The sequence below is a fragment of the Phaethon aethereus genome (genome assembly GCF_964289735.1).
Source record: "Phaethon aethereus genome assembly, chromosome: 1".
Classification (NCBI taxonomy): domain Eukaryota; kingdom Metazoa; phylum Chordata; class Aves; order Phaethontiformes; family Phaethontidae; genus Phaethon; species Phaethon aethereus.
In genome coordinates, this window is record NC_138575.1 from 149229015 (window position 1) to 149241576 (window position 12562).

The 12562-nt window shown below is 46.7% G+C and overlaps 1 protein-coding gene across 1 annotated transcript in view; it reads left to right on the plus strand.

Annotated features, from left to right (window-relative positions):
- Positions 1-12562, plus strand: part of NPAS2 (neuronal PAS domain protein 2) — a gene marked incomplete at its 3' end in the record, with an annotated part of 60137 nt that overhangs the window by 3864 nt on the left and 43711 nt on the right. Inside the window, exons 2-4 of the mRNA XM_082013722.1 lie at positions 1723-1871; positions 4992-5083; positions 8369-8458. Of these exons, the coding sequence (XP_081869848.1) occupies positions 1723-1871; positions 4992-5083; positions 8369-8458 (331 nt within the window). The remainder of the gene's footprint in view (positions 1-1722; positions 1872-4991; positions 5084-8368; positions 8459-12562) is intronic.

Here is a 12562-nt window from a genome sequence, read left to right on the forward strand (position 1 = left end):
TGAGACACTCAGAGTGAGATCCGGCCTCTTGGCTTTTCTTTCCTGTCCACATGTTACCAGATTTTTAGATCTTTACGTAATTAACAAGGCAAATCTTGTCTGCTTGAGGACCTTTCAGAAGAACAGACGAACCTTCTGGATTGTATTTATTTCTATTTTCACATGGCTACAGAAGTCCAGGTGATAACCTCTGAGTAGAATGATTGTCATATTCACGGGAACAATTCAGAAAACACTTGTTCATGTATAGCTTGACGTATAATTTAAAAAAAAACAAAGTGTGCACGCTGAAAAGATTATCAACAGCCTTAATGACAGTATTATGATGGTGCCAAATCACCCCAAATGAAATCAGGTCTTCCTATGAGCTCTTCAAACACAGCAGCAGAAGCAGACCCTCTCTGAGGAGTCTGGAAGCTAAACAGACAAGACACGAAGGAAGCTGTACATTTTTTTAAAACTCCTCATTTTCCACCTAAAGAGTCAGGGAACTGTGACCTTAAGTGATTTTCCCAGTGACACACAGAGATTAGGGGCAAGCAGGGGACCCCTGCAAGCACTTCTGAGCCCTCAGGTCTAGGAACACATCCCAGCCTCAGACCCAGTCCTTGCTGGGATGAGATGTGCTGATGCCCTCTCTCCTGCTTGCCCCTGTCACTTTGGAAAGGAGACTCAACTAGATGGGAGCTGCAGCAACCTCTGCTCAGGTTCCTGATCTTAATGACTGGAAGATGTTAAAAAGATACTAAGAATCACAGAATCAGAATCACTGAATCATTAAGGTTGGAAAAGACCTTTAAGATCATCAAGTCCAACCGTCAACCCAACACCACCATGCCCACTAATCCACGTCCCAAAATGCCACCTCCACATGTTTTTTGAACACTTCCAGTGATGGTGACTCCACCACCTCCCTGGGCAGTCTGTTCCAATGCTTGACCACTCTCTCAGTAAATAATTTTTTCCTAATATCCAATCTAAACCTGCCCTGGCACAACTTGAGGCCATTTCCTCTCGTCCTATCGCTAGCTACTTGGGAGAAGAGACCAACACCCACCTCACCACAACCTCGTTTCAGGTAGTTGTAGAGAGCGATGAGGTCTCCCCTCAGCCTCCTCTTCTCCAGACTAAACTAAAGAAGCACGATTCCTCTCTGTAAGCCAGTCTGGAGGTAGCCAGAGGACCTGTGACCAAAGCAGGCAGGTCCCTCTAGGTGGACCTAGCTCCGGTGCAATGGCTGAGCTGCAGGACCAGGGTCCCTCTCTCCTGTTAAAACTGCACAGATGGGTATGACCCATAGTTTTACCAGTCCCCACTCTTCTCCTTTATGGACCACTTTACTGTTGTCACAGTATTCCTATTTCTTCTTGCGTGAACTTTCAAGATGCTGTGCATGCCTAGGAGATGGACAGAGCTCCTTCACCTGCAGGCTTAATGCCAACCTGATAGGCTTGACTGGAGTGTCTAGAAGCAGCACAGAGGGGCGAGCAGAGCCTCCATCTCCCCGCTGGACTCTAAAGGAGTCCCAAAGACAAGAGCAGGAGGTAGAAACAGCCGTTTCCTACTAGTCTCTGCAGCATTGCTGGAGGCCAGTGTTGATCTTCACATACTGAGGCACACGGCAAGCTCATTTCTATGTGTATACATCGCAAACAGTAGGTACATGATGATTTTTCCTCTTGGTCTGCTCATCAGTTTGTTTTTTTTTTAACCCGTCTACAGGGCTTCGCGTAACAAGTCTGAGAAGAAGAGGCGCGACCAGTTCAATGTTCTCATCAAAGAGCTCAGCTCCATGCTTCCAGGCAACACTCGCAAAATGGACAAAACTACTGTACTGGAAAAAGTCATTGGCTTTCTGCAGAAACACAATGGTAAGATTTACTACAGTTCTTCATGCACTTGCCAGATGGTTACTACAATATCCTATTTCCTTCAGTGATTATCAGAATGGCTCAAGAGGCCTAAAAGTTCCAACATAAGGTTTTTTTTTTTTCTATTTCATCAAAAAAGATCATTTGCAGGCACTGTGCTGCCCAAATCCATCTCCTTGACAGCTCTTTAGTTGAGGATGACTCTCAACCTGCGAGAGAAGGGGGTGAATGGCAGGAACCGAGGGAAGGAGGGCAGCAGTGCCACATGTGAAGAAGAGGAATGCTTTGAACAAGAGATATGGGACCAGAGGGAAGAGTCCCTTCCTTGAAATTTGCAGTAATCTGAGCAGAAGAACAAAGCATTCACCCCAGCTTCTCTGCAGAAAAATGCAGGGAAGCAATCTGTTCAGCCCCCCTGCTCCTCAGTGGACTGCGTAGGACTCAATGTTCCACAGTGAGCAGAAAACTCAGACCAGAAAAGGCCCCAATTTTTGAAGTTGGCTTCAGCAAATTGCATCCACAGACAGCTGACGTGCTTCCCCTGGCTTGCACAAGCAGAAGCTACGTTACATTTGCACAGCCTGTGGTTGCGACAGTAAAGTTCAGCCTTGGAAAGCCAGGAGCATCTTTTTAAAATGCACGCAGCAGTGGCAGTTAGCTCCCTTAGAAACGTATCCTCGCAGAGGGCAGAGGAGATTTCTGACCCTGCTGATCTAGTCCGGTCGGTCTAGTTTCCAGCTGGCGAGAGGAACGCGCGCTGTGGGCTCCCTGGTGCGTGGACATCTGCCAGCAGCAAAGCGGAACGCTTCTCCCGTGTACCTCAGGGTGCTGGTTTAAAATGGGGCTCTCTTGTTCTGCTCCTGCGAGGAAGAGGCTTCAGCGAGTGGCCGTGGGGAACATCACTGGTCCCACAAAGCAGAAAGGGCTCTGGTGAGCTGATACACCGCATCACCAGGCTCACCTTCACTCATCCAGCACCTCCTGTCCTAGCTCTCCGGAGAGCTCGGGGTGAAACGGAAAAGACCATAAAAAACTCTTATATCATCACTCCCAGCATAATGGATTCACAAATGTCAAACTTATTGAGGAAATAATTATAGTGGTTCTGTTGTTAGAGAGCAGTTTCTCCTTAAATGAATTTTTGCCACAGACAAGATGATTTCGTAACAGGAGGGCATGACTAGGACATCTCAAAGATTAATAATTGTATATACCTATTAAAAAATGACATTAATAACATATATATTTTTTTTAAGCTGCCCAAGGCAGAGTAAAGGAGGATGTGAATATGCTCAATTATAAAGCCAAGCGAAGAACAATCACACGAGATTTGAGTAAGGGTAGAGAAGTGTAGCTGATAGCCCAAATAATTTACTCCAAAAGGCACTTCATTTCTGGAAGAACAACTAGGTAAAAGAAAGCTGGCAGTCACAAATCCTTCCACAGTAATTGGGTCAAACTGTGACTGGGTTTTGTGCACTTGCTAAAAAAAGCAAATGGTATCTATTTTTAAACTAGATTAGTGGTCACACGATATAACACAAAGCATCAGCATTTAAAAATGTTGATTAACTTCAGTGTACTTTGGATCTGGTTTATTCAATCGTATTTCCCTTTCATTTAGTAGGCTAAACCAAGATTTTAGTTATAATGGAGGAGAAGGTCAATTTTCAGAATTTTTGCTTCATAAACAGACTCCTTCTTTATAATCCAGAGAATCTCCCAAATCTCAAGTAATTCCTCTAACAGTCTCTGTTTCATGTGTATCAGCTTTTCCAAGCTATGGATCTGCTGAAAGTACCCTATATCCTGAGACTGTATAATAAAAATCTGATCGGGGCTGATCTCTCTTTTTCCTTACTGTTTTCCAAACCTCCGTAGAAGACCATGGGGGCTGCGGAGAGCCCCCAGCAGCGCAGAAAGTGAGCCGAACGAGCTGCTAGACGCAGACGGCCGCATCGTCTCCGCTGATAAAGCCTGAACGGAGGCTTTCGATTTCTTTCTGGGCGGCAAATACGCACAGGCGCTGGTGTAAATTTACCGCCTTTAATTTCATTTAGCCGCTTGCGTTTCTCTGGCCGGTTTGCCTATGTGCTCCGAATCGGGAGCGTTGGGTATTGCATGCTCTGGAAGTGTTAATCGATAGGATTAATTAGCAGGCGGTGCCAAAAGGAGAAGGCAGGCTGTGCTCAGCATCCCCTCGCTACGAGTGCTGAATGAGGGAGCGCTCTCAGACCCGCAGAGCCAGCGGCCAACAGAACCAGCGCAAGTCCCTCTGAACTGTAAGGTCTGTCCCTGTAACAGTCTGACAAGTTTATTAATGCGTTACTCAGGCAGAGCTAACGCCAGCGGCTGGTTTTTGAAGGAAACGGCTCGCCGCGGTGCAGCCAGTACCCCCGGTGTGGTCCCCAGCTTCAGTGCCAAGCCGTGACTTGTTACCCCAGGGCGCCCGCGCCCCTCCACGGAAAGCCCAGGACTGCCCGAGAGCGGGGCAAACCCCCTCCCCGGGTGTCTCACACAGCAGGGTCGTCCGCACGGGCCGACAGCACAGGAGACCCTCCTCTACGGGCAGGATTTGGGTCGAGATGCCGGTGCTCCGGCGCAAGGCTAGTGCCAACGCTCCTGTTTCGCTTGCTTTTTGGAGAACAGAGCAACAGCTCTGCTGTTTGGGGACACAGCCCTTTGGGGCTCCTCTGGAGGCATTTTCTGTGTTTGGCACAGAAGCTGTAGGCTGAACCCTCGCTCTCTGACATCCTAACGTTGAAGCTGTAAATTGTAAATATCAGTTTGACACATGCTGATCCTCGCCTTGGTTTTAATTTCATGCAAAGTGCTTTTATCTTTTGATCAATACTGAAGTAAGGCTGATGGAGGACAACGGCCATGTGCATACAGGCTCCCGCCGACGTCAGTTCAAGCTGAGCTGAGTAAAAAATGAGGAAAACATTTCAGCATTGGGCCCAGATTAGATCGTTGTTATTGTCTCTGTACGCAAAACCTGTCCTTGAAAACTGCAATTTTTTAATATAAAGGCGATTTCTATCTTTTCATAGCAACTCATAGGCTTGCAAGGTACAACTTTCTTTGAATTTAAAAAATTGAAATGTTTTATTTGTCTAGAAGTCTCGGCACAGACGGAGATTTCTGAAATTCAGCAGGACTGGAAGCCTTCATTTCTCAGCAATGAAGAATTCACCCAGCTGATGTTGGAGGTGAACACGCATATATACCTTTCCTAATTTTGTCTAGCAGTCATGGAAATGCCCATGCATCTAGAATAAAATGTCATCTGCAGTTCCAAAAGAGGAGGTTTCAGGTACTGCTGTATTTGACCGTCAAGCAGAGCTGTCACTGGGGCGAGGGATCAGAGTCCCCGCAAATTGCTTTTCACCCCTGACGGTGCCGCTGCGCCGTGCTGCCGCAGCCCGCAAAGCTGCACAGGGACTCCCAAGAAATGCAGTCCCGGGGAGAGATTCGAATCACAGCTTACATTTTCTTTTTACAAACAGAGGTGAGGAAAAGGGCACGCGGCAGTTTCTCTCCTGTTCTTGGAAGGCGTTATTATTACCTGATATTTACGCAAGACCAGCACCTAAAAAGCAGCAGCGTCGCATCGTTCTAGTGCTAGGTGCTGTACAAGTAGATAAACCCTGACAGCTCCTCTTGGTTTGATACACTTAATACTTCCACCCAAATGATTTTCAAGGCCCTTGTCAAACACTTTTTTTTCCAACAGGGAGCAGGGTTATTTTGCAATGACATTTTTAAAATTACCTTTAAATTATACCATAGGTGCTTTTAACACTAGCTGGGATTTGAAGGGAGGTGACTCAGTGGCATTTATGTAGGTTCAGGAAGAAATACAAATGAGCTGCTAACATGCACTTTTCTCTCTCAGTAACAGCTAGAACCTTCTTTAGCAAGGGTCTTCTCCCCTACTAAACACGTGGAGATTGCATGGCCCCACAGTGTCCTTTGAGAGCAAGCTTCTCCTCCCACAGCTGATGTGAACGTGGGGTGTGATCCAGGCTCCGGCGGCAGGCAGGGAGGGAGGCTGGGGAGCAGCGTGTCCCACCAAGGGGTGGCACGAAGCCGGGGCACGCTGCCGGCCCCCAGGGGCTGGCAGTCCCTTGGCCGCTGCAGTTCATTGTGGTGAGACTCCCCTGGTCCCGTGTTACGAGACACTTTGCTCCCATTGCTCTGACAACTGCCCATTCGCATCTCGGTGCGCAGGCACTTAACGTACATAGCTCCTTCGGTCTGCACTGAAATATTTCCCTCGGATAGCTATAAATTGGCAGTTGTCTCGACTGGCTGGGCCTTTGTTGATTCTACTTGTATGGCACACAATTTTAGATTAAAACAATTGCTTTTAGTTTCCCAGCTTACAAATCACCTTCTTGCTGCTGTGATTTTCCATGCCCTTCAAGATAACATTGGGTATGGAGGTGTCCTGTTGAGCCAGCTGTTCATCATTCGCTTCTTTTTTGCCTTTCTACTAATTTTGTTTTATTAACATTTGGACAAGACTGCTTGAAGTTTTTCCCCGTCCTGTTATTAGATGATGGTAAGGGTTTTTTCAAGCAGTGATTCAAAAGAATCAGAGCATAATTGACTGCGCTAATACATGAGCTTTCCTGAAAATGGCCTTTTCTTACTCCATTGAAAAGGCTGCCATCAGATGACATAGGAGTGGGTATTAGGCTCTGTTTGTCCATCTAGGACTGTTGCAGTAGAGAAACCTTTGAAGAGGGATATGCCCTCTTAATGTTGGAAGGACCAATTGCAAGTAAATAAAAATAGAATTATGTATGCATACATTAACTTGATTTTACCACAAAATTCTGATGTGAGTCACTTTGTATAATTTGCATGGGATATGAAATAAAGACCTGATTTTTTAAAAAAACCCAACAACCTTCACCATAGTAACATGCACAATCCAGCTGCCTTGTAAAACCACTGCTCTCTTCTACGAGTTAACAGCTATCATGCTTTTTTAGAAAACAGCTTGAATGTACTACAGTAAAGAAAAACATATTCTCTGCGCTTAGGTTAACAAAATCAAACTAACTATAACAGCTGGAGGGTTTTCAGAGATGCTAAACACACGCTCTTCTACTGGGGTATAAGTTATTGACCTGCTTTTCAAAGGACTGTAGCACCAGCAGATTCCCATTGACTTAAATAGTTATGGGTGCTCAGCATTCTCTCGAAAAAGGAACATATGTTTGTGTCATTATTCAAGGCTTTGTGTTTTCCTTTTTTCTTTCTTTTTTGACAAACAATTAGCATTTTCCAGTGTTCTCAGAATTCTTTCCCTTATTGAAGTCAGCGGGGGGGAAGGATGTGCTGCGGCTCACAGGATCAACTGCTAGGCTGGCGTGGAGGCATGCCGGGGTTTGCAGTAAGGTTTTGTAACGCCGTGTCACCAGGGCCAGGCTGTTTGCGGTACACCTGTCTCCTGACCACGTATTGCCTCTGGAGTATAGTCGACCTCAGCTCGGGTTCAGTCGTGCTTGCAGTGCCCATACTGCTCAAATACTGCAGGCAACACCAACTCCAGATCACCAGTGAACTGACAGGCAGGACCCAGACCTGCCCCACTTGAAGGCATTGAGAGCTTCACCAGTGACTCCTTAATTACAATGGGAAGGTTTTAATATCATCTCTGAGCACCTACTGTTGACTTTTAATTTTGGGGAGGGTTCTGCTCAGAGTAGGTTGCTTTAGATCTGGAAATGTACCTATATTTAACTTTGAACAAGATTTAGCTCAAAACTTTGCGGCTCAGACTAAAGAAGCAGCTGATTTTGAAGGAGAAATTGCTCCTGTGCAGAGGATGGAGATAAGGCTGAGTTTCCCCTTCAGTTCTAGGAGTGAAGGGGCTTACCGCAAGGTGGGACCAAAGTGAGGAAAAAACTCCACAGAAGGGTGAATTTCTCTTGGAATGAGTAATCTAATACCATGACCTTTAAAATAAAACACTCAATTAAAACTTGGGCCGAGGATTATTTGATCATTTGCATTGCTTTTACTTACATGAAAGCCCAGTAATATACAATGTTACATTAATACAAACTGAGATTTATGGGGTTTGCAGAGAACTACCATTTTAAGATAGGACCGCATCCTTTCCTCGTCCTTTGATATTTACACAGAGCTCAAACGTTCATTTTAATAACTTCCAAGGGATCCAGTCTTAGTCATTTTGCATTATTAAAATGTGTGATTAATTTAAAAACCCAGACATGAAATGTTCCTGTGAGCCCTTTGTTGCTTCAATAGTAGGTTTTACTAGACTACAAAGAGTGTTGTAAAAGTTAAATCAGACTGTAAAATCAGAGAATTACTGTTCTGCAACTTGAGATAACGTTCCTACAACTCGATAACAACACGGTGCTGAAGTCAAACCGTTTTGATCAACACGGGATGAGACGCCCTGTTTACACCCCCCATTCCTATTAAAGCACTCCCCACTTGTCTGTTTTCCTTAGGCATTAGATGGCTTCATTATAGCAGTAACCACAGGTGGAAGCATCATCTACGTGTCTGACAGCATCACACCTCTCCTAGGGCATTTACCGGTGAGTAATTCTGGCATTTGCTTTTCTACTACGCATCGTAGGATCGGGCCCAGCTTTTTTAGAAATGGATGTAAAAAGCGGGGGGGGGTGTGGGGGTGTGTCATATTTTGCTGAAAATGCGGCGAGGGGGTTTGTCCCTGCGTTACGCCGGTCACTGCTGTCGATCAGCTCTGCTCTCTCTTCGTCTGATTCATATCCTTCAGGTTTTTGTTGCCATGAGGCACTTTGGCTTGAACGGAAAACGCTCTGTGGGAATACTCTGGCCAGGGGAGGGACAGGGTGACCTGGCTCATCTTTTCCATCTCTGATTTCCACGTTAGCAGAGAATAGCACCAGAGCCGCTGGCAGCCCGGCGAGGAGCTTGTTAGGGGCCTTATTCTGCTCCCAGGGAGGTAAAAGGCAAAACCCCCATGGAATTCAGAGGAGTGGGCGTTAGCGGGTGGCTGCGGCCGAGCTGCCCCCGCAGCGCAGCCGTGCTTTCCCAAAGGCAGCGCGCCCCGCTCCCGGGAGGGGCTGGCGGAGCCGGTGCTCGGCGCTCGGGGCCGGCACGCGGGGCTTGTTTTATCTGCAGGCTGCTGGGTCTCGCTGTGGAAGACGGTCCTACGTGCGCTGGCTCGGGCTAGAGGAGCAGGGGAGAGGGGCTGCTCCAAACCCTCCTCCCGTTGCTAAGGCTGCTCTAGGAGAAATGGCACGACAATGAAGGAATAATCCTCACGCTCATTTTTAGTAGCTGGGTCTCGAATAAATACATGCCCAGGAGAGTAAAAAAAAGCTGCCAAATCATTATTGTACCACATCCCCCTCACCACGTTCTTAGGAAAATTACGATTCTTTTTCTCTCATTTACTTTTTCACCAAATACGTGTTATGTTTTCCACCCAGACAAATGTATTTCACACACACCACCTTGCTGTAATATGAACAAAAATTATTTTCCTCTGAGATGAAAGGAACTTGATGAAAGGCGGCAGCTCCTGGTAAACGCAGGAATATTGCTATGCAACAACAGATTGAACTGAATCTATCTACTTCAGTTTTCTTTAATCCTCAACAGTTGAGAAAACCAGGAGTTGACTATTTTCTGATGTTTGCCTTTACTTTAAAGGCAGAGAGAGCCCTGTCCTGCGTGCAGTCTGTTCGTTCTTCATAGACTTACTGATTTCCATAGTAGTTTTTTGTCTTTAATGGTCTGTGGGTTTTATTGCTATCCCTTCCAAATACTGATTCTTAGTGGAGACAGTGGATCTGCTGCGGCAAAGTACTGCTCTTCAGTGAGACACGTTTCAGACCCTGTGTGTAAAACCTTAAGCCCTGCCTGAACACAGATGGATTCAGGTTCATAATTCCTGAGCTGGACCATGAGAAATTAAATTGTTTTCCCTCCCAAAGTCATGCCTTGTGTGATAATCTTTGCCCAAACCAAGGACAAGGATGACCATTATTTTTTATTCGTACGGAAGCAGCACATAGCAGCCCAAGCCAGGGACCAACCTGCTGGGGCTGGAGGTGGAGCAGGAGTTCCCACAGACCTTATCGGTGCTGATGGAGTGAGAACGGTTATCAGCTGCCCCACCAGCCCACGGGTGCAGGGTGACTGGGTGCATCCCAGAGACCGCACCTGAGCAAGCGATGAAGGCTTCTGCCTGCCTGAGGTCAGCAAATGGCTACGGCCATGGGCAGGGGCCCAGCTGCGTGTGCAGTTAGGTGCACACTGGGAATTTTAGTCCCATGCTGTCCTTTCCATATGTCTTTCTAAGTTTTAAAACCGATCAGGGTGCTATCTGGAAAATCTGCGTGTGTGTCTTTGTTTACCTCCGGGATCTATTTGTAAGCTAAATCCAGTCACTGTTTGAGGGATAAAATACCAATTCTTTCTCCTCTATGACTGCAGGGAAAAAAAAATAGTCTGCAAATCTTCTGCTTTGAGTACTGAAAGGGAAGCAAAACTGGGCAGAACACAGAGCAGAGCTCTCTGAGGGCCCCTATCAAGAAATGTGGTATATTTTCTTTCATTAAAATCATGAAAGACTCTGGTGCTGAGAACAAATATATCCAATTCTCTTTAATACAGTTTCCCAAAGTTCCACGAAGCATTTTCAAACACAAACTTCCCCTGTTGTAATTCTAAATATTACAAGATCTGGAGGCTATTCCTAGGGTAGACTATGTAAAGAGAAGTTAGTTCACACGGTAAGATTGACTATAGTTGAAGGGAAGCGAACTCCTGGAAATCTGGTCACAACTCACAGCATTTGCCAGATATATCGTACGCCAGTCAGAGAGCCCCAGTCTTGGGGCTACGAGCCCAAGGCTATGCAGTCTCTGGAGGAGTGCCCTCCCTGTCCCTTGCCTGCTTTGCTGAGTGAAACGGTTAAACACAGGCAGCAGAGAGACTGCAGGACATGCAGCTTTCTCACGGACGTTGCCTGCCCACGGACTCAGGCAGAAGGTGCTGCACCTGCTCAGGGACTGGGAGAGTGGTGTCCATCTCCAACAGCGCAGGTCCGCCCTCGGCACCTGCCCACACGATGGTCCACGAGGGATGGTGGGGAGGTAGCTGTGCAAGGGCAGGAGGTCCCTGCCAGGGCTGAGCTTCCCTGCTCTGGGTTGATGGGAAGGAAGCCTGTCTCATTTGCAGCCCTCCACCTTCCCGTTCTTGTAGTGACCGTGTTTGCTCAGTTCCTGTGGTTTTTTTCCCTGCAGCAGGAATAATTCATCATATCTCCTCCTCACCGCCTGCCCCCAACCCCCTCACCAAAAAGCAATGAAACGGTGAGGAAGGAGCTCCATTTTGCAGTACAGCTGTCTCGTTGAAACTGCAACAGCTATTTCAGCTATGCATCAAATGCTTGCAGAACTTGCTGTGTGGTGTTTAGAGCGGACCAGCACCCACGTATGCCAAGGAGGTGTTTCTTTGCCTGCCACAGCTATCACGGGTGAATACTCAGAAGCTTCTGTGAGCGGGATCCATAGAGTCAAAGGTGCAGAGTAGATTCCAAGCTTAGCAGCATAAATATGCATTAAGGTAGTTCATATAACCACTCTACACACGGTCACCGTAATTTATCTTTTATCTGCTTTGCCCGACTCATTCAGCAATGGGCTGTGGCTGTGTCTTGCCAGTGGGGCAGAACTGCCGGCTGCAGAACAATTAGAATAATTAGACAAAGCTGCAAACCATTCCCCTCCAACTGATGCATTTTTGTCTGTGACGACCAAATTCTGTCCATCTCTCCGGTCACCTTTTTACCACAGCACTAGATGTCTGCTCTTTGGGTCTGGTGCAGAATGAGCTCTGAATTGCTTCCCTGGCATTTCCCACAGCTCCAGTGAGACTGTGGAGTATTTGCTTCCTTCTCTCTGTTTGACTGGTCAATATATTCTTGATCGACATATTGATTCAAGACCATTGCTGGAGTCTTGGTAGGTACAAGATCCAGAAATTCTGTTCTGCGCGCTGCTTTACAGGTATGCCTAGCCTCTGCAGGAGGCGGGAGCTGTGAAACACGGTAAGACGTAGATACCTTATCACTTTTTTCAAACTCGTTTCAAAAAAGTTGGTGTTACCTAACAACAAAGATGCAAACCAAACATTGAATTCTGGATATGGTACATGATGGTGGCAAAAAATATAAATGCCAGGACTCGCTCATCAATGAATAGCTGGTGCTCAGGGCAGGAGGTCGCTCTGAGGGGTGCGTGGAACAAAAGTCTCTCGCGACTCCGACCGCGGGTGTAGCCGCAGGCCTCTGTAGCTATCACCAGAAACAGAAACGGCACTGCGGAACTGATGCGAGGTTTTGAATCAGAGCCTGGTCACCGTATGGAGACAAAAGGTGACTCAAGGTGACTTCAGGTCACTGAAGAAGCCATAGGGAGTTTGAGGAGCGGTGACAGCTCACGTCTAGTTCTCCTGCAGTTACTGCTGAGTGGATGGGAGATTAATTAACCTCCATGAGACTTATGTGAAACTGGTAGATAAGTATCATTATCTACCATTTACAGATAGAAAGTGAATGAGAAGGAAAAATTACTTTTCTGAGATCGCGCCATAAGCCTTGAACAGGACTCACCACTGCAGCTTCCCGTCAGGTGCTCTTTCTT